The sequence below is a fragment of the Astatotilapia calliptera genome, chromosome 9 (genome assembly GCF_900246225.1).
Source record: "Astatotilapia calliptera chromosome 9, fAstCal1.2, whole genome shotgun sequence".
Lineage (NCBI taxonomy): Eukaryota > Metazoa > Chordata > Actinopteri > Cichliformes > Cichlidae > Astatotilapia > Astatotilapia calliptera.
Window position 1 is genome coordinate 32,574,887 of NC_039310.1, and position 25,931 is coordinate 32,600,817.

The window sequence follows — 25,931 nt, forward strand, 5'->3', positions numbered from 1 at the left end:
ACATAATGTACTGTTTGCAGTTTAGTGTGTTACTGTTGCTATTTTTACCATTTCTTCTTGGAGCAACTGTAACCCACATTATTTCCTTAGGGATTAATAAAGTATTCTGATTCTGACACTGACCGTTTCAGGATGACCTGCCATTATCCAATCACACGTCTGCTTACCTGCATCTTTTGCTCGTTTCTCCTCCTCTTTTCTCTTTTTTCTAAACTGAGGACCTGATGGCTTTGAACTTTTCTTGTCCATCTTACATTGGTTTTAATTTTGCACTCCAGTATGAACACAAATTCACCAACTCGACGATCACCACAACATAACCTAGTAGACCTACACCTTAGTTCACAGATTCACTTTGTCTAAGGTTTATTTCTGGGATTTCACACAACCCAGGATTCAAATCATGAATCCATAACGGGCTTAGATTTACATCATTATAAATGAAATGTGCTCTACTTGGAAGCAGCATGTCCCCCTCCCCTTTCGACGGGTTGTGTGTGAGACATTAAATCATCAAAACGTAAATTATAAATTTTAAATTGTTATTGATCCCTTTACCCCTGGTCCTAAAGTGTATATTTATTTTCTTACTCTTCTTATATTTGTTGTTTGTTTACTTGCACTGCTGTAACTGGAGCCTCGTCGTCTCGTCTCTCTGGACTGTATGTAGCGGAGATGACATTAAAGTTTACTTTGACTTCAGCAGCGAGCAGGCGCACCGAGGGCTCTCGCGCTCACTTTTCGAGTATAGAATTTCGAAAAAAAATCGGTGCAAATTATAAGTCTGTATCATGATGTCTGGTGTGTTCGTGTTTGTTGGTTTGTTTTTATTTTGTTTTCTTTTGCGAGTTGGTTATTAGATGCTGCTACAGCCGTTCAGAGATTCCCCCGCCGCCCCGCCCTCTCCTCCTTGTGCCGCAAGCAGCAGGCGCACCTCGCAAACGGAGGGCGCCCTTACTCCCAGCAAATGGGCGATAGAAAACCGATCGGTGCCCATGCCATTCCCAATACGAGCATTTTTTTTTTTTTGTCGATGCCCTTGATGCCGCATTTACACTCAGCATTTAATGTTTCCTGATAACGAATACCGTTTTCTACAGTGGGTGTTATGCTACAGCCATCAGCTGTTCATTCATCAGTGCATGTGAACAAAGTTAAACACGATGATAACCAGACTGTATACTCACTGGTCACTTTAGTAGGTCCACAATTTCGGCTGCTTATCAATCTAAATATCTAATTAACCAATGATATTGAAGAAACTCAATGCGTTAAGGCATATAGACATCATCAAGACGACCTGCAGTTCACATTGAGCATCACACTGAGGAAGAAAGGCGATTTAAGTAACTCAAGAGGTTTTACAGCTTTATACGCTTATTAACATCTTATCACACTATAAAGTAAATGCCAATTCAACCGATAAACAACTGCAACCATGAGCAGGTGAGGAAGATCCTAAAGCCACCGCTGATGACAAACAGGGTGGTCAAAAGATGTGCTTTCATTAATCAGGTTGTTTAAAAGTTAAACCAGAGCATAAGATGTTAAAAACACACAGAGATTAAGTTAAAGGTTGTGAAACTACATCCAGCTGGCATCCCAAGAACTGACTGTCTGCTTAGAGAAACGTCCACCATCCAGTAGTTATGGATTCTTGATCGTCTGCAGCTCTGCCTGAGGATAACATGCTTTCTTTGTCACGGTTCGCGACGCGAGCCAGGTGTAAGTTATTAAAGGACCCAGGATGCAGCACAACTGAGGTGAGGAAGCTTTATTGACAGTGAGATAACAAACAAAGGCGAGGGTGGCAAAAAACAGAACAGCGAGTAACCTAAACTGGGAAAAGCTAAACAAAAACAGACCTGAAACAGACGGAGGCACGGCTGGGAGTAATTGGACATAACGGGACAAGGGAAGTGAAACTAGAAACACTGACGAGAGACACAGACCTACAAAATAAAACAGGAACTCACACATGCAAAGACACAGACTAAGAAATCCGGACTTGACACAGGAATACACAGGCAGAAAAGCCTAAATACTAAACTGGGGAAGAACAGAACCAAAACCCAAAGAAAGAGAAAACCAGAACCAAAATACATCACAATAATAGAAAACACAAAACGCTGGGTCAAAAGACCCAGGGCCATGACATTCTTACAGAAAGTGAGCAATGACAGAGAACTCACGTTTTTATGCACTGGTGGGATTGAGAGCCCTCTCCTATTTACTAAACTGGCACTTTAACCAAACCAGCCATAAACATTGTCACAGCTGGTTGTGGCTAAGCAGTAGTATAAAGAGGAAGGATTAAGCCTAGCTTAAGCTGCAACTGGGAAAACAGTCAAGGTTACACCTGAAGGACTCAACATTTGAATGTTTCAGATGATCAAAAAGGAAAGAAATATGACAAAGGTTACCTGGGTCAGTGGAAAATAGTCTGTAAATGGTTTCATTTGTTAAGGGTAAAAAGGTATGAAAAACAACCTGACCATGTATGGAAGCCGGCTGAAAGACCTCACACAGCAGCACATCATGATACGATCAAAAGAAACAGCAGAGAAACAAAGTCACTGACATCAGTATGAAAAGGTTACGGAGTCATTTCTAAGGCTTTGGGACTCAAGCGAACTACGAGCCATTATCCACACTACAGGAAAAATGGAAGAGTACTCAAGCCTCCCAGGAGCAAGTGGCTGACTAGAAATACTGCAAGAGTGCATCGATGACTAATCCAGGAGGTCACTGAAGAACCCAGATCATCATCTAAAGACCTGCAGGCCTTACTTAGCTTAGATAAGGTCAGAGGTCATGATTCAGCAATAAGAGATTCAATGGGGGGAGAGATTCAACAACAGAAAGGCTCATCTCACATCTAACAACAAACATCTGGATGATGTTTGTTGGTAAATGAGACGGAAGCTGTAGTTTTTCGAGAGATTTGAGTCCCGTTACACGTGGCATTAAAAGAAGATCACAGGAACAGCCTGACACAGTGGTGGTGGTGTGACGTCTTCCCAAGAACACCTCATACCAAAAAACGATTCCAGGAAGGATTCTTGTATATGTGGAACCCTCTAACCGAGTAACTGAGCTGAGTCGACACAAGAGGAAAAGAAGCACAACTGCATGATACACAGAAGTGCTGGCTCACTAATCAGCTGCTAGAGACCACTGAACCATCCGAGTTTTACTTCTTTACAGATGAGCATCCAGACCAGGACAGAGAGGAAATCTGACATAACTGAGTCAATGAAACCACAAAAAGATCAAACTGTTTAAGGTGGTAATACACCAAAGTACAACCCAGACCCAGATCAGCTTGACTTTTTATCTTTTTCTTGGATATAAAGTCACATCAGTGGTCGTTTCACATCCTGTTGATGGCTTTAGTTCATATTGAAGGTTTTCAAAATCAATGGGTGTGAAATGTTTTGATTTGTCACACTGGTCACAGCTGTAGTTTCCCCTCCATGTATGTACGTTCATGTTTGTTACGACTTCCTGACAGCGAGACACTTTTCTCCCAGTTTCTGCATTTGTATGGTTTCTCTCCTGTGTGGACTCTTCCATGCACTTTAAGATGATCCGCAGTGGTGAATGAGAGATGGTTTTTGACCCCATGTGACAGAGTTAATTTTGGTTTAATTCACTTGGTTTAGGGAAGCCTCTCCCATATTCTTTGCAGTAGTTCGTTTTGTCTCCAGTGTGTCTGAGTTGATGTTGTTTAGGTTCTCTTGATGATTGAAAGTTTTTTCACAAAAGTCACAGAGAAACTCTTTCCCACTACCACAGTGACGACAGGGTTGAGAACTGGATCAGTCTGTGTCACTCTGCTTCTAAACAAAGACACAAAGACAGTGGAAGTCAGGGAATTCTTTCAACATTTTTATTTTTAACACCGCCTGAAATAAGGAGTATCTGTGCCAGTGTCCAATTATATCTTACTGTTTACATTATAACACTCAGCTTACTGGGCAACATTAAGTCTTCATTTGTAGGTAATCTACTTAATGGGAAGACTGGTGATTAAACCCCTGGATGCTCTACTCTGCATCCCACAAGATACTGACTCCAACCTGCTCTCCGATGCATCCATTGAAGTGTGAATGTTAGATAGAGAGAAAGGGGAGGAGCTTTTAAAACTTTTAAGCTTTGAAATTAAACTTCTTTCATATAAAATTGTAAAACTGTTAAAAGAAAAATACATACCTCACAGTAACTGCACTTTTAGAGTTTCTTTCTGCTGTGAATCTTTTGGTGTGATTTGAGGTAATGTGGAGATTTAAAAGTCTTCTCACAGAGGTCACATTTATAAGGTCTCTCGTCAGTGTGGGTAAACGTGTGCTGCTGTAAGTTTTTGTATGTCACAAAAGCTTTACCACACTGATCACAGCAGTAAACATCATTTTTGGTGTGAATGCGTAGGTGAATGTCTCGGCTGACTAGCCAGCGGAAAGTTTTTCCACAAATGTGACAGCTGTACGCTTTAACTCCACTGTGGACGAGTTGGTGTGTTTTTAAGCTTGCAGGGTGGTTAAAAGACTTTCCACACAAGTCACAGCTGTATGGTTGAACTCCACTGTGGACGAGTTGGTGTGTTTTTAAGCTTGCAGGGTGGGTAAAAGACTTTCCACACAAGTCACAGCTGTACGCTTTAACTCCACTGTGGACGAGTTGGTGCGTTTTTAAACTTCCAGACTGGTTAAAAGACTTTCCACACAACTCACAGCTGTACGCTTTAACTCCACTGTGGACGAGTTGGTGTGTTTTTAAACTTCCAGACTGGTTAAAAGACTTTCCACACAACTCACAGCTGTACGCTTTAACTCCACTGTGGACGAGTTGGTGAGTTTTTAAGTTTCCAGGACGGTTAAAAGACTTTCCACACAACTCACAGCTGTATGCTTTAACTCCACTGTGGACGAGTTGGTGTTTTTTTAAATTTCCAGCCAGGGTAAAAGACTTTCCACACAAGTCACAGCTGTACGCTTTAACTCCACTGTGTATGAGTTGGTGTGTTTTTAAATTTCCAGACTGGTTAAAAGACTTTCCACACAAGTCACAGCTGTACGCTTTAACTCCACTGTGTATGAGTTGGTGAGTTTTTAAGTTTCCAGGACGGTTAAAAGACTTTCCACACAACTCACAGCTGTATGCTTTAACTCCACTGTGGATGAGTTGGTGTCTTTCTAAGTTTCCCGAACGGTGAAAAGACTGTCCACACAACCCACAGCTGTACGCTTTAACTCCACTGTGGATGAGTTCGTGTCTTTTTAAGTGTCCAGCCTGGGTAAAAGACTGTCCACACAACCCACAGGTGTACGCTTTAACTCCACTGTGGATGAGTTGGTGTTGTTTTAAGCTTTCAGCCAAGGTAAATGATTTTCCACACAAATCACAGTTGTATGGTTTAACTTCACTGCGCATGATTTGGTGTCTTTTAAAGCTTCCAGCATGGGTAAAAGACTTTCCACACAAGTCACAGCTGTATGCTTTAACTCCACTGTGGATGAGTTGGTGTGTCTTTAAGTGTCCAGCCTGGGTAAAAGACTGTCCACACAACTCACAGCTGTGCGCTTTAACTCCACTGTGTATGAGTTGGTGTGTTTTTAAATTTCCAGACTGGTTAAAAGACTTTCCACACTCATCACAACTGTATGTTTTCTCTTCCTTTCTTCTGTGAGGTTTGTCGGCCTCCTGAGAGCGCTGACTTCTCGCTCCATGTTGGTCCTGCAGTGAAAGAGAAACAAACAGAGGCAGTGAGTGAAATGCAGTCGTGGAATAAACTCAACCTTCAAATTTCCTCTATTAACAGTAGTTTTAAACCAAAGGCTGAAGTAGTTCCTTGTGCTTTTGTGCTGAGGTGTTTTTTCTTTTATCAAACTGTTCTCCCACTAGGAGCTCAGTCTGAGTGGAGTTTTTTTTCTCCTCCTCTTACCTCATGTAGTGTATTTTCGTTGTTTTTTTTCCTATCAGCCTACCTTCTGACATGTCTGCCCAATGTGATGTTTGTGTAAAGTTGGTCAGAAGGTTCCTTTGTGAGTGCGCATGCGCCATTAGCGTGCTGCCTGCTGTAACCCCTAATTTCCCTCGGGATGAATAAAGTATTCTGATTCTGATTCTGATTTCAGTCAATACACTCGGTACAACACACGTGCTATGGGATATCATGCCCTCACGTGTCCTGGCTGAGGAAACCTTTATTCACGCCTTTAAGGCAGATGATCTGTGATGACGTGTGCACAGCCCCAATGTGCCGCCACTGCTTCGGCAGTCAGCCCCTGATTCACTGTGTAGCTAAGAAGCTGCAGGTGGACTAGCCCTCTCCTCTGCCAGCTCAGAAGCTGTCGCAGTTCACAGGCTTTTTCCTCCAACTGGACCCCGCAATATCTAAAAACTGCCTTCCTATGTTCCCAAACGTTGTCTGAGAGCTAAGTGCATCATGTGGCAAACCTCTGTCTACCTGCATCACTGTACCCAGCTATGAACAGTACATGACGTTGGACAGCACCGACAAAACTGGCTTAGCTAACCCACTCCTTATGGAGCTGTCTCTGGTCGCTTACCTGGCCCCATCCAATCCAATCCAATTTTATTTATAAAGCACTTTAAAATACCCAGCACAGGAACAAAGTGCTGTACAGAAAATAAGTTAAAACAATAGAATAACAGAAAGCAGCGAAATAAATAAATAAAACATAAAATTAAAACAGCCCTATATTAAAACAAAAACAAGATAAAACAGCATCGAATCACCTAAAAACAACTAAAATAAAAATAAAAACCAACATCTCACGTGGTGTCAAAGGCCAGGGTAAAGAGGTGGGTTTTCAAGAGTGACTTAAAAACAGATAAAGAAGTGGCCTGTCTAATCTCTAAAGGAAGCTCGTTCCACAGTTTTGGAGCTGCTACAGCAAAAGCACGATCTCCTCTAAGTTTACGCCCAGTCCTGGGTATCTTCAGGAGCAGCTGATCAGCTGACTTGAGAGAGCGGGTGGGTGTATAAGGCTGTAGCAGCTCAGAGAGATAAGATGGAGCTAGGCCATGGAGAGTTTTAAAAGTAAATAAAAGAATTTTAAAATGAATCCTAAAAGAAATGGGCAGCCAGTGACGTGAAGCTACAACAGGGGAAATGTGCTCAAACTTTCGAGTGCCAGTTAAAAGACGAGCTGCGGCATTTTGCACCCTCTGTAGATGACTAATATATGATGCGCTCACCCCAATATAAAGTGCATTACAGTAATCCAGCCGAGTGCTAACAAAAGTGTGGATCACTGTCTCAAAGTGCTGCCGTGAAAGAATTGGCTTTATTTTTGCCAGCTGCCTGAGGTGAAAGAAGCTAGATTTTACCACTGCCTTAATTTGACTATCAAGCTTCAGTTCACAGTCCACTTTGACCCCCAGGTTTGTGACAGTTGGCTTAACATACTCTGCCAGGGAATTTACATACACATTGGGGGTCTCAGTGGGGCTGCCAAAAACCATCACCTCGGTCTTTTTATCATTGAATTTTAAAAAGTTAACAGACATCCAAGCCTTAATGTCATCGAGACACTGAAGTAATGGCTGTGTGAGGTATCTGCCTTTTTTCTTTAGAGGGACATAGATCTGACAGTCATCAGCATAAAAGTGGAAAGGAATGCCGTGCTTTCTCAGTACAGAACCAAGAGGAAGCAGATATAAAGAGAAGAGGAGGGGGCCTAGAACTGAGCCCTGTGGGACACCACACAAGAGGGGAGTGGAGGACGACACATAGTCACCGAGGCTGACACAAAAAAAGTTCGCCCCGCCAAGTAGGACCTGAACCACTCCAGTGCTGTGCCCCTAATGCCCACCCAGTGCTCCAAACGAGAGAATAAAAGGGCATAATCCACGGTATCAAACGCAGCTGTCAAATCTAAAAGCACAAGAACAACACAGTCCCCAGCATCAGTCGCTAAAAATATGTCATTAAAAACTTTTAAAAGGGCTGATTCAGTGCTATGAAAGGCTTTAAAACCAGATTGGAAAACCTCTAACACATTTTGCTTTTCCAGGAAGGCCATTATTTGGCTGTAAACTACCTTTTCAAGAATTTTGGAAAGAAAAGGTAGTTTGGAGATAGGCCTGTAATTTGCAAGAACTGTAGGATCCAGAGCAGGTTTTTTAATCAGGGGTTTGACTACTGCATGTTTAAAATCTTTAGGGACGACACCTGACGACAGTCAGACTATGGTTTACCAGCTCAAGAACGAAAGAACCAACTGTAGGTAACAACTCTTTTAAAAGTTGAGGAGGGACGGCATCATTTGGAGACCCTACAGACTTAAAACGACCAACAGTCTCCTTTAAAAAGGAAAGAGTCACATGCTCAAACCTGTCAAAGACAGCAGAGCAGGAAACAGAGACTGAGAGGTAACGAGCACAAGGAGAGATTTGATGAAAAGCGTTCAGCAGTGGAGGAGTTAAAAACACGACAGTGCTGAGCAGCAGCGCGAGGTTTAACTGAGGCACAGGCAAGAGGAACTTCAAACATCACAGGACTGTGGTCATAAAACACAGCATCACAAATCTATGTTAAAAACAGAAAAGCCATGATATAAAACAAGATCAAGTGTGTGTCCACGTTCACGTGTGGGACCTGTCACACATTGCACCAGATTAAACGAATCAATAAGGTTTAAAAAGCCCTTCGCCATGGGCATATCAGGACAACAGTCGTGAATATTAAAATCCCCAACAATATGAACACGATCATATTTTGGCAGGAATTCAGCCAAGAAGTCAGCAAAGTCACTCACAAAGTCCTTATTGTATTTTAACCACCGCACACAACACTGTGTGAGAGCAGCCCAACTCAAACAGACAGTTCAAAGCTGGTGAACGACGGGGTTGATAGCTTCTTACATTTAAAATGACTGTAAAAGATCGTAGCTATTCCTCTTCCTCGGCCCAACATACGTGGGGAATTAGAATAACAGCAATCGCCAGGTAGAAGATCTGAGAAGAGGCTGCACTCCCCAGCGCTCATCCACGTCTTGCACACACAGAGAAAATCCAGTCCTCGGGATGTGAAGAAATCCTTCAGGATAAACGTTTTGTTCGCTAGGGACCTAGCATTTACCAGGCCAATTCTGGCGGTAAGCGGCGGATCCCCGTCACTAGCCGTCCTAGAAGCCCGACACAGAGGCCACAGGTTCCGCAGATTCACACCACGCCGGCGGGACTGGAACATCCCATCCAGGCAGATGACAGTTACCAGCCAGGTACAGACAGGTTCCAACGATCGCCGAGAGTTTGGCACCGCTCCTTGTTTTCTGGATAAGGGCTTAAGAGAATACCTTAAAGAAGCTTTCAGCTTCACCAGGAAGCCAGCCCTTCGACCCCGGCGTCAGCACTTTTGCCGGAGTGGTGGATCTGGAACACGGCACAGGTGAGCCGGGATCTCCGATATTAGCGGGGGCAAAGTTTTATGTCCAGCTTGGTTCCACTTTGCCCAGCCTTTGGCAGAAGGTCGGAGATCCAGTACGGTTAGGCGATCATACACCAAGAGAGAGTTGGCATTTATTACAATAGTCAATAAAATCAAAACAAACAAACAACACTGGCAGTGATAGACAGCAAGCCACATGCACCGGCGCCATCTTTTTTTAAGGTTAAAAAGGTTAAGTCGGTGCGGCGCCACCGACTTAACCATGGAGTCGGCATCACATCATTCATGCTTTTCGGCATCATACCATTCATGCTTTTCTTCAAAGATGGCCTGGAGATCGAAAAATGGAATTACATCTGCTGTTCACCTGACTGCTGCTTCCAAAATGGCCTACAAAGCAGACTGGAGGAGCACTACCTTGCATCATGCCTGAACAGAAACATTGTCCAATTTCTTAAATATTCACATTACGGCCCACAGAACCGCTCCCAAACCTGGTGGGTGAATCAAACATGATTAGTCACCAAATACAGTTTTTAACCTTTTCTTTTTTGGCTTTTGCAGTGTTTGATTTTTGTCCCAGGATTGGTCCAGTTTTTGTGATTGAAACAAAAAGGCTTGGACAGCGAGCACAGCTCTGACTGGCTGAAAGAAGACGTTTGTTTTCCTTCTGACTGAATACTGTTTTAACAACAATCCATACAGGTTGGCATCACCAGACCCCTTTGAGTTTGGGTTTGTGGTTGCATTAAATAAGATTCCATCTACAAAAAAAGACTTACGGTTTAATTTGAAAATGAATAAAAACGAGTACAAAAAAAAAAAAAAAAAAAAAAAACCTCGTCTGGATTATTTTCTGTTCAGCAGCTCTGATGAAAGATTTTTAATTTTGTGATTATGCTTAAGTTGTAGCTTCATTTAAAGGAAGAAGAGGTTGTGAATTGGAGCCAACACAGGGAGAGAGAAATTGAAGCCATATGTGTAAAAGGAATGTGGTGACATCCGGTTTTAAATGGACAGACTGGCGCTCCCCCTCTCTTTCTCCTTTTAAGGAGTTCCATACATGACACTCCTACTGCTGTGGAGACTTGCTTTAAGTATAAATAAAGGACGTTCAGGATGCCCTGGGCGCTTTTTCTGTGTCTCATCTGTTGTGCACATCAGTGCAAAGCAGATCGGACCGTTGACTGCCCATGCGCATGTAAAAAATAGATATCTGAGTTGTGAGTTTCTTTATCTTCTAAATAATTTTCTCTTCACAAGCTCATTGCTGAGTAACATTTCAGACACTGAGATTCATCCTATAGCTGTCAGCGATCATGCTCCTGTATCTTTAACACTAATACAGAAGAATAATACTACACCAAGTAAAAACTGGAGATTTAATATATCACTGCTCAAAGACGAAGAGTTTATCAAATACTTTTAAAAAAAAATGGACTCTATATTTAGGCTTTAATGACATTCCTGGAACATCAGCATCTGTCTTCTGGGAAGCAGGGAAAGCCATGATGAGAGGTAAAATAATTTCTTTCTCATCACATACAGTGGGGCAAAAAAGTATTTAGTCAGCCACTGATTGTGCAAGTTCCCCCACCTAAAATGATGACAGAGGTCAGTAATTTGCACCAGAGGTACACTTCAACTGTGAGAGACAGAATGTGAAAAAAAAAATCCATGAATCCACATGGTAGGATTTGTAAAGAATTTATTCGTAAATCAGGGTGGAAAATAAGTATTTGGTCAATAACAAAAATACAACCCAATACTTTGTAACATAACCTTTGTTGGCAATAACAGAGGTCAAACGTTTACTATAGGTCTTTACCAGGTTTGCACACACAGTAGCTGGTATTTTGGCCCATTCCTCCATGCAGATCTTCTCAAGAGCAGTGGTGTTTTGGGGCTGTTGCCGAGCAACACGGACTTTCAACTCCCGCCACAGATTTTCTATGGGGTTGAGGTCTGGAGACTGGCTAGGCCACTCCAGGACTTTCAAATGCTTCTTACGGAGCCACTCCTTTGTTGCCCGGGCGGTGTGTTTTGGATCATTGTCATGTTGGAAGACCCAGCCTCGTTTCATCTTCAAAGTTCTCACTGATGGAAGGAGGTTTTGGCTCAAAATCTCACGGTACATGGCCCCATTCATTCTGTCCTTAACACGGATCAGTCGTCCTGTCCCCTTGGCAGAAAAACAGCCCCATAGCATGATGTTTCCACCCCCATGCTTCACAGTAGGTATGGTGTTCTTGGGATGCAACTCAGTATTCTTCTTCCTCCAAACACGACGAGTTGAGTTTATACCAAAAAGTTCTACTTTGGTTTCATCTGACCACATGACATTCTCCCAATCCTCTGCTGTATCATCCATGTGCTCTCTGGCAAACTTCAGACGGGCCTGGACATGCACTGGCTTAAGCAGCGGAACACGTCTGGCACTGCGGGATTTGATTCCCTGCCGTTGTAGTGTGTTACTGATGGTGACCTTTGTTACTTTGGTCCCAGCTCTCTGCAGGTCATTCACCAGGTCCCCCCGTGTGGTTCTGGGATCTTTGCTCACCGTTCTCATGATCATTTTGACCCCACGGGATGAGATCTTGCGTGGAGCCCCAGATCGAGGGAGATTATCAGTGGTCTTGTATGTCTTCCATTTTCTGATGATTGCTCCCACAGTTGATTTTTTCACACCAAGCTGCTTGCCTATTGTAGATTCACTCTTCCCAGTCTGGTGCAGGTCTACAATACTTTTCCTGGTGTCCTTCGAAAGCTCTTTGGTCTTGGTCATGGCGGAGTTTGGAGTCTGACTGTTTGAGGCTGTGGACAGGTGTCTTTTATACAGATGATGAGTTCAAACAGGTGTCATTCATACAGGTAACGAGTGGGGGACAGAAAAGCTTCTTACAGAAGACGTTACAGGTCTGTGAGAGCCAGAGATTTTCCATGTTTGAGGTGACCAAATACTTATTTTCCACCCTAATTTACGAATAAATTCTTTACAAATCCTATCATGTGGATTCATGGATTTTTTTTTCACATTCTGTCTCTCACAGTTGAAGTGTACCTCTGGTGCAAATTACTGACCTCTGTCATCATTTTAAGTGGGGGGAACTTGCACAATCGGTGGCTGACTAAATACTTTTTTGCCCCACTGTAAGAAGAAAGAAGAAAACAAAAATATTCAGGAACTAGAAAAAAAAACATCAAAAAACATCAAATTCTTAGAAAAAGCCTATGTGTCACACCAAGATCAAGAAATATTAAACAAAATACGCAAAACAAAACTAGAATTAAAAGAAATTATTAATAAAAAGACGAAAATCTTAGTACAAATACTTTGCCTGCAAAATTATGAACACGATAACAAATCCGGACAATTTCTTGCTAACCAGTTAAAAATCAATAAAGAAAAAACAACTATATGTGCTGTTAAAGATTTATCTGGGAATACAATATATGATCTTAAAAAAATAAACATATTTTTTAGGGATTTCTATGAAACTTTATATACACCACAAATAAACCAATCTAAAAATGAAATCGATCAATTTCTTGACAACATAACTCTTCCAAAATTATTAGACACCCAAGCAATGGCACTGGATTCGTCACTGATGCCAGGTGAACTCCAGGAAGCTCTGATAAGTATGCCAAATAATAAGGCTTCAGGTCCAGACGGCTTTCCAATAGATTTTTACAAAGAATTCTGGGCGATTCTGGCACCAGTTTTTCACAGGATGTTGCAGGAAATCAAAGAAAATGGTAGACTACCACCAAATATGAACTCTGCAAATATCAGTCTCTTACTAAAACCAGGCAAAGACCCTGTATTTCCCTCAAGCAATAAAACTGGTTAAAAATATTATATAATTCCCCAACAGCTTGTGTCAGAACAAATGACCAAACAAACATCCTCCAGCTTCTGTCTCCTGAGGGGCACCAGGCAGGGATGCCCACTCTCCCCTTCACTGTTTGCAATTTTTATTGAGCCACTAGCAGCAGCAATTAGAAAGGCTACAACAATTAAGGGCATAAAATGTAAGAATGTAGAACATAAAATCAGCCTTTATGCAGATGATGTGTTACTTTTTCTCCAAAACTCACAAACCAATCTCTCTGGGGTAATTGCATTGATAAATTCTTTCTCAAGTGTCTACTCCCTCTACACTTCAGACTGTGTGGCCACCCATGGCTCCAACACCATTGTGAAGTTTGCTGACGACACAGTGGTGTTGGGTGCCATCTCCAACAACGATGAGACGGCCTACATGGATGAAGTGAAGAATCTTGCATCGTGGTGCCAGGACAACCACCTCCAGCTGAACGTCAGCAAGACGAAGGAGCTGGTGGTGGACTTCAGAAGGGGTCAGCACAGAGACTACAAGCCCATTATCATCAATGGAGCTCCAGTGGAGAGGGTGCAGTCCTTCAAGTATCTTGGTGTCCACATCTCCTCAGACCTGACATGGGCTGCCCACATTCAGGTCCAGACCAAAAAGGCTAGGCAGCGCCTGTATCACCTACGACAACTGAGGAAGTTCAGGGTCTCTCCAAAGATCCTCAGGATTTTCTATACAGGCGCTGTGGAGAGCATCCTCACACAGAACATGACATCGTGGTTTGGGAACAGCTGTGTGAAGGACCAAAAAGCTCTCCAGAGAGTGATCCGTACAGCAGAACGCTGCTGCAGGATTGCTCTCCCCCCGCTTCAGGACACCTACACCAGGAGATGCCGGACTAGAGCAGCGCAGATACTGAAGGACCCGTCCCATCCTGGCAACAAACTGTTCCAACTTCTGCAATCTGGTAGAAGGTTCCGCATCTTCCGGGCAAGGACAGAGAGACTGATGAGGAGCTTCTATCCCCAAGCCATCCGTGCCCTAAACACACACACCCGCCCTCTCACATCATCTATAATTGACTGAGACAGGACTCTCTTCCAGACACTAAACCAAGGCACAATGTACATTTCAATTCCTTTAATTTTAAATATGTTTATATTGTCTATCCTGTAAAATAGTCAGATGTCTATTCATATTAATGTACAGAATTCACCTGCTTGCAGCTACTGCTGCACATTCACCCAGTGTATATACTACATATACATATATAATGTTTTTCCTCTACACCCCCCCCCCAATTTTTTTGCACATGCATTATTCAATTAACTGGTCAAAATCAACAGTCCTTCCGATTAATTGCTCCTTCCATAATTCTTCTCCTTCCCCACTGCAATCTGGAAATATAAAATATTTAGGTATTAATGTCTCTCCTAAACTTTCAGAATTAACTAAATTAAACCACATCCCACTTTTAACCTTTTAAGACCTACCATAGAACCAAGTCCGCCAGAGCTTATATTATAGTTTTACATGCTGTAGTGCCATTTTTGGGAGTATTTCAAGTTGCTATACATCAATACAACCATTATAGCCCAAATTTTAATAATATGTATGCATTAAGTGCATAGTAATTACATAAATTGCAAAAAAGTACAATAAACTACAAAAAAAATTGAAAATCGTTTTTTTAACATATATTTCTAGTTAGAGAAATTTAAGAGGCATATCCCTCAAAACTGTAAATGCAAAAAAGTTGCACAAACTAGTTTCCCACCACAGGAAATTAATTTTGAGTGTCTTCTTAGTTTTATTTTTGAAATACACCAATTTTCATATACTGTAGGAAAAACGAAAATAAATATTATAATGCAAATTTGCAAAGAAAACAGCATATGCATCAAAATAAACTATTTCCAGCAGTGCAATATGAGTCCTAAGCATCCCAGAAATGACACAGAAAGTCATAAAGTCAAATATAACTTTTAAAAACACCAGTATAGGCTCATGAGGCCCTGATGGCAAAAAACTACATTTCCGCAAAATGACGTCACTTCCGGTTTCGGGCAGGTCATGGCGGACATGGGATAGTTCACGCTGATGGACGTAGGAAGTGTTATGAACAGCTGATCGGATCGGCAAAGCGTGTTTCTGAAATATTTTGTTTTTGGTGCTGCAAGCGCTTTTTATGCAGTTTTTGCAAAGCTATATGTGGAAGGAAACTGTGACCTAGGACAAGCTGATGGCATAAGATGTAAGTACAATTCCTCCGGTTTCATATGCAAAAAAAATTATTGCGTTAGCTTACTTGGTTGCAGAGCTACCGGGATTTAAAAATAGTTACGCAAAATGGAGCGTGTCCACTCCGACCGGCTTTAAAGGGTTAAAGACAGTAGAAGTTGATCTGGCTAGATGGAAATCTTTACCCATATCACTCATGGGAAGGGTCGCCGCTATAACAATGATGGTCTTGCCAAAAATAAACTATTTATTTTCAATGATCCCAAATAAGCCATCACAAGATTGGTTCAGATCTCTAGACTCGTATATTTCTAAATTCCTTTGGAAAGATAAACCCCCACGTATCAGCTTAAAAACACTGCAAAAGACCAAGGATAAAGGAGGATTAGATCTGCCTAACTTTAATCACTATTTTTTAGCCAACAGGCTTCAGTTCAACTCTAGATGGTTTAAACACACCCTCTTAGATGAACCTTGGATAGATGTAGAACAGGCCCTATGTAATAACCTAGAAATTTCAGACCTACCATTTATCAGCTCAAACATCAAACAACATGAATGCTTTAAAAGCGTCAGCATCAGCTCTTCTCTGACAGCATGGTGGGAGTTTCTAAAAATGACAGAGTCTTCATTAATCCCATGCAAACGTACACCTATCTGGAACAATCCGGACATATTACAAAACTTTACTTACAAACACTTTCTAAAGTAGATGAATCAATATCCCTTCCTACTGCAAAATGGGAAGCAGATTTATCGATCAGCTTAGACCCAAACCTTTGGTCTCAGATATGCTTAAAAACCTTTCAATGGATCAGAAATCCCAGTTTCCAATTAATACAACACAAAATATTACACAGAGTGCGCTATACTGGTCATAGGATGTTCAAGATGGGCTATACGCCTTCCAACAACTGCTCACACTGCACAGCAAATACACCGGACAATTACATCCACGCTCTTTGGTTCTGTCCACTAGTTCAGACGTTTTGGCGTGAGTTATGTGAAGACTTATCAAAGTGTCTGAAATGTAACATTCCAGCCTCCCCATTAGTATGCTTGCTGGGCAACTTGGATGAGGTCACTGCAGAAATAAACACAGCCCACGTTGTTTTTACGGCCCTATGCATAGCCAAGAAAATGGTCCTCATTAACTGGAAAAATAAAAATAATCTTAATTCTAACCAATATAAAAACCATCTAATAGATCACATTCGTCTTGAAGAGATGGGGGAGGGTCTGTGCTGGCGGACGTTGGTTACTGGTCTGGTAGCCTGGGTCCGGGACGGGCGTGGAGGCTTGGGGGTGCTCCGTCCCCCGGTCTGGGGTGCTTGCTGGGCCTTGGGGGCTTGGGTCCTGGCTGTTGTGTCGCCAGAGCTGTGGGCGGGTGGGTGCAGGGGGGCTCAGCCCCAGTGCAGGGGACCTCTGGTGCATCGGCCCAACTAGGGGGCTCTCTAACTGGTGGGGAGGCTGTTATATCTTTGCAGGTGGTCTCCTCTCTACAGGAGCTCACTCTGCACGTGGGGGGAGCGATATAAGAGAGGTGGAGAATGAATTCAACCTGGGTGTCTATTGTCTTGTGTAGTTTGGGAGATGACTGGATGATGGGGTGGGTGCAGTTTTCTCTGGGATGGAGTCGGGTGGGCTGCTCCGGACTCTGTGGGGCTGGGCGGTGCTGCTGCTGCGGGCCCCGTTCCGGATGGGCCTGGGCCCCCTTGCCCTGGTGGGTTCCAGAGTGTGGGGGTGCCTACTGGGGTCAGCGGGGGAGCTGGCCCCAGGGAGGGGCCGCATGCCCCTCCCTTTCTTCCCTCCCCATCCTAAGCTGCCTCCCTATTCCCGCTCTACCACACCCACACACACAGGGCTTGGAGTGCAGGTATGTCACCAAGGTGCAGGGGAGGCACTCCCCCTCTGTCCCCTTCTGGCTGCCTGTGCCTCAATTTTATTCTGCAACCTAGACATCCACATTACTCACACTCTCACATAACACATACATATAGGGCCTTGGGGGTGGGCACGTTTTACAGCATCCAAAGGATGGTCTGTGTATTCCAACCCACCTCTGGTGCTGTTGCCCTACCCTCAATTTTAAATGCATATAGACACTAAGGGTTTTCGGGAAGAGCCGTGCTGCTCTCTGAGAGGAAGCAAGTACCATGCTCTCCTGTGTTTTAAATGCACTTTAGAACAGCACACAGCAACACTACATATGAGTGGGCTTAGGGAGGTGTTGGGTCTTCACTCACCCCGGTTCTGTTAGACGTCAGGGCTGGGGCGCTGGGAGGAGGTGCTGGCCGTCAGATTGGGGTCTGGGATGCGGGGCCTCCCTACTACTGCAGATAAGGAGGTGGTACGCTTGCCTCCACCCCAGAGAGAAGGGTTACATCTCCTGGGTTTAGGTGCGGCTTGCCCCTCTGGGGGTGGGGGTACCTGGACCTGGGATATAGAGTATGTTTGGGGAGTGCGACTGTCTGTGCAGTGTCTATTTGTGTCTGTCTACACGTTGGGTGAGTGCCGAGTATTTGGTTGTGCACATGGGGTGGGAATGCACGTTTGTATCCGCGTGCGCCTGTTCGTCTGTGTCTATATGTCAGGTTGGGTCTTAGACTCAACCTCTCTGGGTACATCTCAGGCCCTCCTAAGTATGGAGGCCTATCTCCCCTCACCACACTCCCTGCCGGTGGCTGATGCCCTCAGACGTTGGTGTGTTGGTGGTCCTTGTCGTCTGGGGCTGGGCGCTCATGTATGTACCGGCTCACTGCTGTTGGCCGATTGGCGGGGCCTGGCGCCTGTGGCCCGGCTGGACCCCTTCCGGGGGATGGGATGCCCTCAGGCCTCTGCCCTCTGGGCCTGAAGCTCGGTCCTCTCTGCCGCAGCTGGCTGCCGACAGAGCCCGCGGGCACGCCACTGCAACCCCCTCTGGCCTCTGCTCCGTAGCTGCTGGGTGACCTCTCGTTTGGGGCTCTACTCAGCTCTTCCCAGGAGGGTGGCACGGTTCCCCCCCTTTTGGTGGGCCTCCTTGGGTCCTTGTACTCTGGGGCCTCTGGATATCTGGGGCCTGGACCTCCTCCATACCTGCTTCATACCCTGGGGGACGGCGCTATGGCTCCCCACACTTCCTAGCAGATCGTTACATGGAGAAACCTTTGGAATACAAGCATGCTGATCCACACAGCTATGCACACAGGTGTACACACCGGTGTTCACAGACACGGACTACACCTTTCTTTCCTGCTGCCTCAAAGCACATTGTGCGCTGTCTATCTTGCGTGCTGCACAATTTTTTTTTCTCCATACAGGTGATCCAGGTGTTTTGTTTGTTTTTCTTTTCTTTTTCTTTCTTTTCTTTCTGAGCAACACCCAGGAGGAAACACAGAAAGCGGTGTGATAGGATACAGAAGCAGGGTAAGCATAGAGGAGCTAATGCGAGGCTAGCTGCTAACCAATACAAGCCAGACGTACGGACACAGTTGCCGGCCAATGTCTGCTCCCTTGACAACAATATCAGACTGTGGAGCGCTTCTCAACACAGTGTGAGGAACGATGCTGTGGCAGGGCTTCCAACACATTACGTACTACAAGCCCCCTCCCCCAATGACAAGGGACACCAATTGTGAGTAAATGCCTCGAGCGGCTGGTCTTGAAGCACATCATGAACAGTCTCCAAATAGACCTGGATCCCCTTCAGTTTGCATACAGGACCAACCGATCTACAGAAGGTGACCTCTCTCTGCCACACTCCATGTTATGCTGTCACACCTGGAGAGGAAGAACACCCCTCTGCCAGAGTCCTTTTCATCGACTTCAGCTCAGCTTTTAACACGATCATTCTGCAGCAGTTGGAAAAGCTGATGCTATCAGGCGTGGACCTTGCAACCTGCAAGTGGGTTTTCAGCTTCTTGAAAAGCGGCAACAGACAGTCAAGGTGGGCAGCCACACATCAAAGACCATCTTGTTGAGCACAGACTTTCCTCTGGGGGGTGTCCTGAGCCCGTTGCTGTTCAGTCTGCTCACACATTACTGTAAGCCAGACTCTGTGCTAATCATATTGTTGAAATTTGCAGACAACAACTGTGGTTGGTCTCATCACTGACAACGACCACTTATAGAATAGATGTGGAGCAGCTTGAAGTGTGGTGTAGATCCCGTAATCTCACCAACAATGTGGACAAAACAAAAGAGATGGTGATCGATTTCAGGAAGTCTGGCAGAGATCACCACACAGACTTCACCATAGAGGGTGCTGCTGTGGAGAGGGTCAGCAGTGTTAAGTTCCTGGGTGTGCACCTTGCTGATGAACCGTCCTTCTTCATTAATACAACAGCAGTTATCAAAAAAAGCACAAAAGCGTCTGCACTCCCTCGGGAGACTCAGAAAAGCAGGACTGCACCCAATAACCATACATTCAGCTATTAGCACAGCTATACTCTGATGCCTCCTATCCACACACACACACACACACACACACAGCATACAATATACTCCCCAGATACACACACTACTTAATTTAATTATCCCCTTCTGTGAAAGGGCTGAAGCTACCTGTATGAGTGTGAGTATTTGGACTGGAGTTTGTTTATGAATTAAGATTTTATGTTATTTACCCCTTTTTATTGTGATTTATTACTGCCTTTTTACTGTTTGTCAAACCATTTTTCTTTTTAGTTGTATTGATTATTGCACTGTAGATGCTGGTGAGAAACACTTTCATTTCAGCCTGGGTAATACCATACGAAATGACAAACTTCTTCTTGAATCCTTTTCAATCTTGACAAACAAGCATCCGCTGATGAAGTGCACAGTTTCAATAAAAGTGATAGGTTCTTCACCTTTTGTGTTGATGACATTTTTGTCCACTGTAGTGGCTGAGCTGAGTCCGAATGGTTGAAAATGTTCGTCTGGTGCTCCGTCAGACTCTTCTCCTCCTGCTGATCAGCTGGGACACAAAACAGATCTTTGTAACATCACAGTGAAACAAGAACAGAGGACGGAGTCTTGACTGATCAGGCCCCATCATAGCTTAGAGATCTCATAGCATCACACTATCCCATTAGAGCACTTTGCTCTCACACTGCAGGCTTACTTGCGGTTCCTACAGTATTTAGAAGCACAACAGAAAGCTGAGCTCTTTTCCTCATTTGTATGTCAATTCAATTCAATTTTATTTATATAGCGCCAAATCACAACAAAAGTCGCCTCAAGGCGCTTCATAGATACAGAGAAAAACCCAACAATCATATGACCCCCTATGAGCAGCACTTTGGCGACAGTGGGAAGGAAAAACTCCCTTTTAACAGGAAGAAACTTCTGGCAGAACCAGGCTCAGGGAGGGGCGGGGGCATCTGCTGCGACCGGTTGGGGTGAGAGAAGGAAGACAGGATAAAGACATGCTGTGGAAGAGAGACAGAGGTTAATAACAGATATGATTCAATGCAGAGAGGTCTGTTAATAAATAGTGAGTGAGAAAGGTGACTGGAAAGGAAAAACTCAATGCATCATGGGAATCCCCCGGCAGCCTACATCTATTGCAGCATAACTAAGGGAGGATTCAGGGTCACCTGGTCCAGCCCTAACTATATGCTTTAGCAAAAAGGAAAGTTTTAAGCCTAATCTTGAAAGTAGAGATAGTGTCTGTCTCCTGAATCCAAACTGGAAGCTGGTTCCACAGAAGAGGGGCCTGAAAACTGAAGGCTCTCCCTCCCATTCTACTTTTAAATACTCTAGGAACAACAAGTAGGCCTGCAGAGCGAGAGCGACGTGCTCTAATAGGGTGATATGGTACTACAAGGTCATGAACCCTTTAAGACCTACCATAGAACCAAGTCCGCCAGAGCTTATATTATATTTTTACATGCTGTGGAGCCATTTTTGGGAGCATTTCAAGTTGCTATACATCAATACAACCATTATAGCCCAGATTTTAATAATATGTATTCATTAAGTGCATAGTAATTACATAAATTGCAAAAAAGTGCAATAAACTACAAAAAAATTGAAAAGCGTTTTTTTCTTTTTTAACATATATTTGTAGTTAGAGAAATTTAAGAGGCTTATCCCTCAAAACTGTAAATACAAAAAAGTTGCACAAAGTAGTTTCCCACCACAGGAAATTAATTTTGAGTGTCTTCATAATTTTATTTTTGAAATACACCAATTTTCATATACTGTAGGAAAAACGAAAATAAATATTATACTGCAAATTTGCAAAAAAGCAGCATATGCATCAAAATAAACTATTTCCAACAGTGCAATATGAGTCCTAAGCATCCCAGAAACGACACAGAAAGGCATAAAGTCAAAGATAACTTTTAAAAAGACCAGTATATGCCCTGAGGCCCTGATCATAAAAAAAGACTACATTTCCGCGAAAATGACGTCACTTCCGGTTTCGGGCAGGTAATGGCGGAAATGCAAAAGTTCGCGCTGACGTCTATTCCAACGTAGGAAGTGTTATGAACAGCTGATCGGATTGGCAAAGCGTGTTTCTGGAATATCATGTTTTTGTTCCTGCAAGCGCTTTTTATGCAGTTTTTGCAAAGCTTTATGTGGAAGGAAACCGTGACCTAGGACAAGCTGATGGCATGAGATGCAAGTACAACTCCTCCGGTTTCATATGCAAAAAAAATTTTTGCGCTAGCTTACGTGGTTGCAGTGCTACTGGGATTTAAAAATAGTTACGCAAAACAGAGCGTGTCCGCTCTGATCGGCTCTAAAGGGTTAAGATAAGATGGGGCCTGATTATTTAAGACCTTGTATGTGAGGAGCAGTCACAGTGTTACTGGAGGCCAAGGTAATGCCATCCAGAGTAAGAATCTGGTTAGATACGATATTTCTAAGATTTTCAGGGCCGAGTACAATAACCTCAGATTTATATGAATTAAGAAGCAGAAAGTTAGCGGCCATCCAGGTCTTTATGTCTTTAAGACATTCCTGCAGTTTAACTAATTGGTGTGTGTCATCTGGCTTCATGGACAGATAGAGCTGGGTGTCATCAGCATAGCAGTGAAAATGTATGCTATGTCTTCTAATGATACTGCCTAAGGGAAGCATGTATAATGTAAACAGAATTGGTCCTAGCACTGAACCCTGTGGAACTCCATAATTAACCTCAGTGTGTGAAGAGGACTCTCCATTTACATGCACAAACTGGAGTCTATTAGATAGATATGATACAAACCACTGCAGCGCAGTACCTGTAATACCTACAGCATGTTCTAATCGCTCTAATAGGATATTATGGTCGACAGTATCGAACGCTGCACTGAGGTCTAGCAGGACAAGCACAGAGATGAGTCCACTGTCAGAGGCCATAAGAAGATCATTTGTAACCTTCACTAAAGCTGTTTCTGTGCTGTGATGAGCTCTGAAACCTGACTGAAACTCTTCAAATAAACCATTCATCTGCAGATGATCTGTTAGCTGTTTGACAACTACTCTTTCAAGGATTTTTGATATGAAAGGAAGGTTGGAGATTGGCCTATAATTAGCTAAGACTGCTGGGTCTAGAGATGGCTTTTTGAGTAAAGGTTTAACTACAGCCAGCTTGAGAGTCTAACTTAACATCAATGGTACTAAGAGTAGCTGTAGATAATATTACATCTGTGGGATGATTATTGGTAATTTTTTCTCTAAAAAATTTTATTTGTGAAGAAGTTCATATTCATATGTCAGTGATATATTGCTTTCATTTTTGTAAAATTAATCATTTAAATTTTATGGACAACTTTAAAGTGGATCCCACCAGGTAGTAAAATCAAGAACACACACTTTCCTGTTATCACTTGAAATATTGAGGCTCAAATTGTGGTCATTGTTAAGTCAAATTGTTGAATGTTGTCATTGTGCTTCTTAAATTTATAAAGTCTTGATTCAAACTATAGGATCAAGACATTCCTATGTCCCCCTCCCCAGCCTCTCGAGGTTCTGGGAAGAGGCTGTAGTGTTTTATCATGAGCAAATCCCTTGTGAAGATTCTGTCCGATGTTGCTTCCTGCTTTTATGATCCTTTTGGTGAGGACACACACACACACACACACACACACACACACACACACACACACACACACACACAGCCTTGTGTTTGTAACCAAGGGGGGGGACAGATGTTCTGTCTTGATTTCGCTCTTCATGAGGAACAAGTCTCTAAACTAGCGGGGCCTGTGGGAACACAGACCCAACAGTCATAAATATTTTGTACTTGGTAATCAAATGCGTATTTGTAACTTTGTAAACCAAAATATGTGAACATTTTACTTTTGTGCATCTACAGATGAGAATTTGTCTATGTGTATAAAAAATATTTCCAAGTGTTACAAATTTTTCTGTTAATATCTGGTTACAGATACTGTTAGGATTTAACAGTTTAACAGTTTGCCTACCAGCCTGGCATTGGAGCGGATGATGCCGTCATTCACCTCCTACATCGTTCCCTCGCTCACCTGGAGACCGCTGGAAGCACTGTGAGAATCATGTTCTTTGATTTCTCCAGTGCCTTCAACACTATTCTTCCCTCGGTTCTGAAGGACAAGCTGGAGAACTCTGGAGTGGACCATCACCTCACTACCTGGATTTTGGACTACCTCACCGACCGACCACAGTATGTGAGGATTCAGGGCTGTGTGTCGGACAGGGTCGTCTGCAGTACGGGGGCCCCACAGGGAACGGTTCTGGCTCCGTTCCTCTTCACCATCTACACTGCAGACTTCTCCCACAATTCCACCCAGTGCTTCCTGCAGAAGTTCTCTGATGACTCTGCAATAGTCGGCCTCCTCACTGATGGGGACGACAAGGAGTACAGAGGACTGACTCAAGACTTTGTGGACTGGTGCCAGCTGAACTACCTCCAGATCAACGCCAGTAAAACCAAGGAGCTGGTGGTAGACTTCCGCAGGCACAAGCATTCTCCACTGCAACCACTGAACATCCAGGGTATGGACATTGAGGCTGTGGACAGCTACAGGTACCTTGGTGTTCATCTGAACAACAGACTGGACTGGACTCATAACTCAGACGCCCTCTACAGGAAAGGGCAGAGCAGGCTGTACCTGCTGCGGAGACTCAGGTCGTTTGGGGTGGAGGGCCCACTCCTGAAGACCTTCTATGACTCTGTGGTGGCTTCTGCTATCTTTTATGGTGTGGTCTGCTGGGGCGGCAGCATCTCTGCTGGGGACAGGAAGAGACTGAACAGGGTGATCCGAAGGGCCAGCTCTGTCCTAGGATGCCCTCTGGACCCAGTGGAGGTGGTGAGTGACAGGAGAACGGCGGCTAAGCTGTCATCCCTGTTGGACAACGTCTCCCACCCCATGCAGCAGACTGTGACAGCACTGAGCAGCTCCTTCAGTGGGAGACTGCGGCACCCACGGTGTGGGACGGAGAGATTTCGCAGGTCTTTCCTCCCCACTGCTGTCAGACTCCATAATAAAGACTTTAACTGATCAAGCACACACATCCATACATGTGCAATAACACTAAGTGCAATAATCTTTTCTGGCATCGTTGTATTTTTACTCAGTTGTATATAGCATTCGTATTCTATTTTTATCTTATTGTATATTTTTATTCTATTTTATTCTACTGTATATAGTATATTATTTTATTCTATTCTGTACAGCTGTGTACTGTATTTATTCTTATTGTATTCTAATTTTTGCGTCATAACTTTTGCACTGTCCACTTCCTGCTGTGACAAAACAAATTTCCCACGTGTGGGACTAATAAAGGTTATCTTATCTTATCTTATCTTATCTTAAATACATATAGTCTTAATGCTTATTTGCAAAGTTGCAAAACTCAATGCACAAATACGCATTTGATTTACAAGTACAAAATATTTATGACGACATTTGAGTCCATACAAATAGAAATGAGGCTGTAGAGGTTTGGTGCAGGCAGAAAAACAGCTGCAGGGACAATGAAAAGACTTTTCTGCTCCAACTTCTCCCAGCATGCTGAGCTAATGATTAGTTGGTGTTTTTCTCCAAACACTCTCTCACTCTTCTCTCAACGTGTTCACAATAAACTGTGAACAGACACCGAGGAGAGCAGCAGAAGACCTCATTCAGGAGCTAAACTCAACATGAACTGAACTCACAGTAAAGTTAGCTCGGTGCTTACCTTTAGATGAGCCCACAAACCGAGAGAAACTCCGCGATGAAGCTGCAACTCTTTCCAAACACAGGAAACAGATCAGGGAGCAGAGACCCACGTGGTTCACGCTGATCTCAGCTACGATCCAGGAGACAAGGGTGGGCAGATCGATGCAGATATCGATCAGGACTTTGGTAGTGGTTTATGATCGATACTTTAGTTCGTTTCTCTCCTCTAAGTTCAACGCTTTACTCCCGTTTCACGTATAAGCAGCTCTCTCTGCTTCTCTCTCTGCTTCTCTCCTGCACACACACTTTGCTCCGCCCCCTTCTTCCTGCTCTGCTGTGGTT

General features: G+C 43.6%; 1 protein-coding gene and 1 long non-coding RNA gene across 2 annotated transcripts; both read right to left on the reverse strand.

The window, feature by feature from the left end:
• Positions 1-3,320: 3,320 nt before the first annotated feature.
• LOC113029619 (zinc finger protein 85-like) lies at positions 3,321-5,512 on the reverse strand. Its single transcript, XM_026180591.1, has 3 exons — positions 5,390-5,512; positions 4,216-5,137; positions 3,321-3,842 (listed from the first exon to the last, which is right to left on the reverse strand). The coding sequence occupies exons 1-2, from the start codon at positions 5,431-5,433 to the stop codon at positions 4,234-4,236; spliced, it is 948 nt and encodes a 315-aa protein (XP_026036376.1). The 5' UTR covers positions 5,434-5,512; the 3' UTR covers positions 3,321-3,842; positions 4,216-4,233.
• Positions 5,513-5,705: 193 nt separating this feature from the next.
• LOC113029622 (uncharacterized) lies at positions 5,706-25,631 on the reverse strand. Its single transcript, XR_003273447.1, has 3 exons — positions 25,609-25,631; positions 20,325-20,431; positions 5,706-5,736 (listed from the first exon to the last, which is right to left on the reverse strand). It is a non-coding gene; the product is annotated as an uncharacterized LOC113029622 (long non-coding RNA).
• Positions 25,632-25,931: the final 300 nt, after the last annotated feature.

What these genes read in the sequence shown, in the direction of transcription:
- LOC113029619 (XM_026180591.1), bottom strand. Translation starts at nt 5,433, where the DNA reads ATGCGCAGTGAAGTTAAACCATACAACTGTGATTTGTGTGGAAA. An exon ending in AACTGTGATTTGTGTGGAAA is followed by an intron (nt 5,138 to 5,389) that starts ATCATTTACCTT and finishes GTTGTGTGGAAA; the next exon opens with GTCTTTTAACCGTCCTGGAA.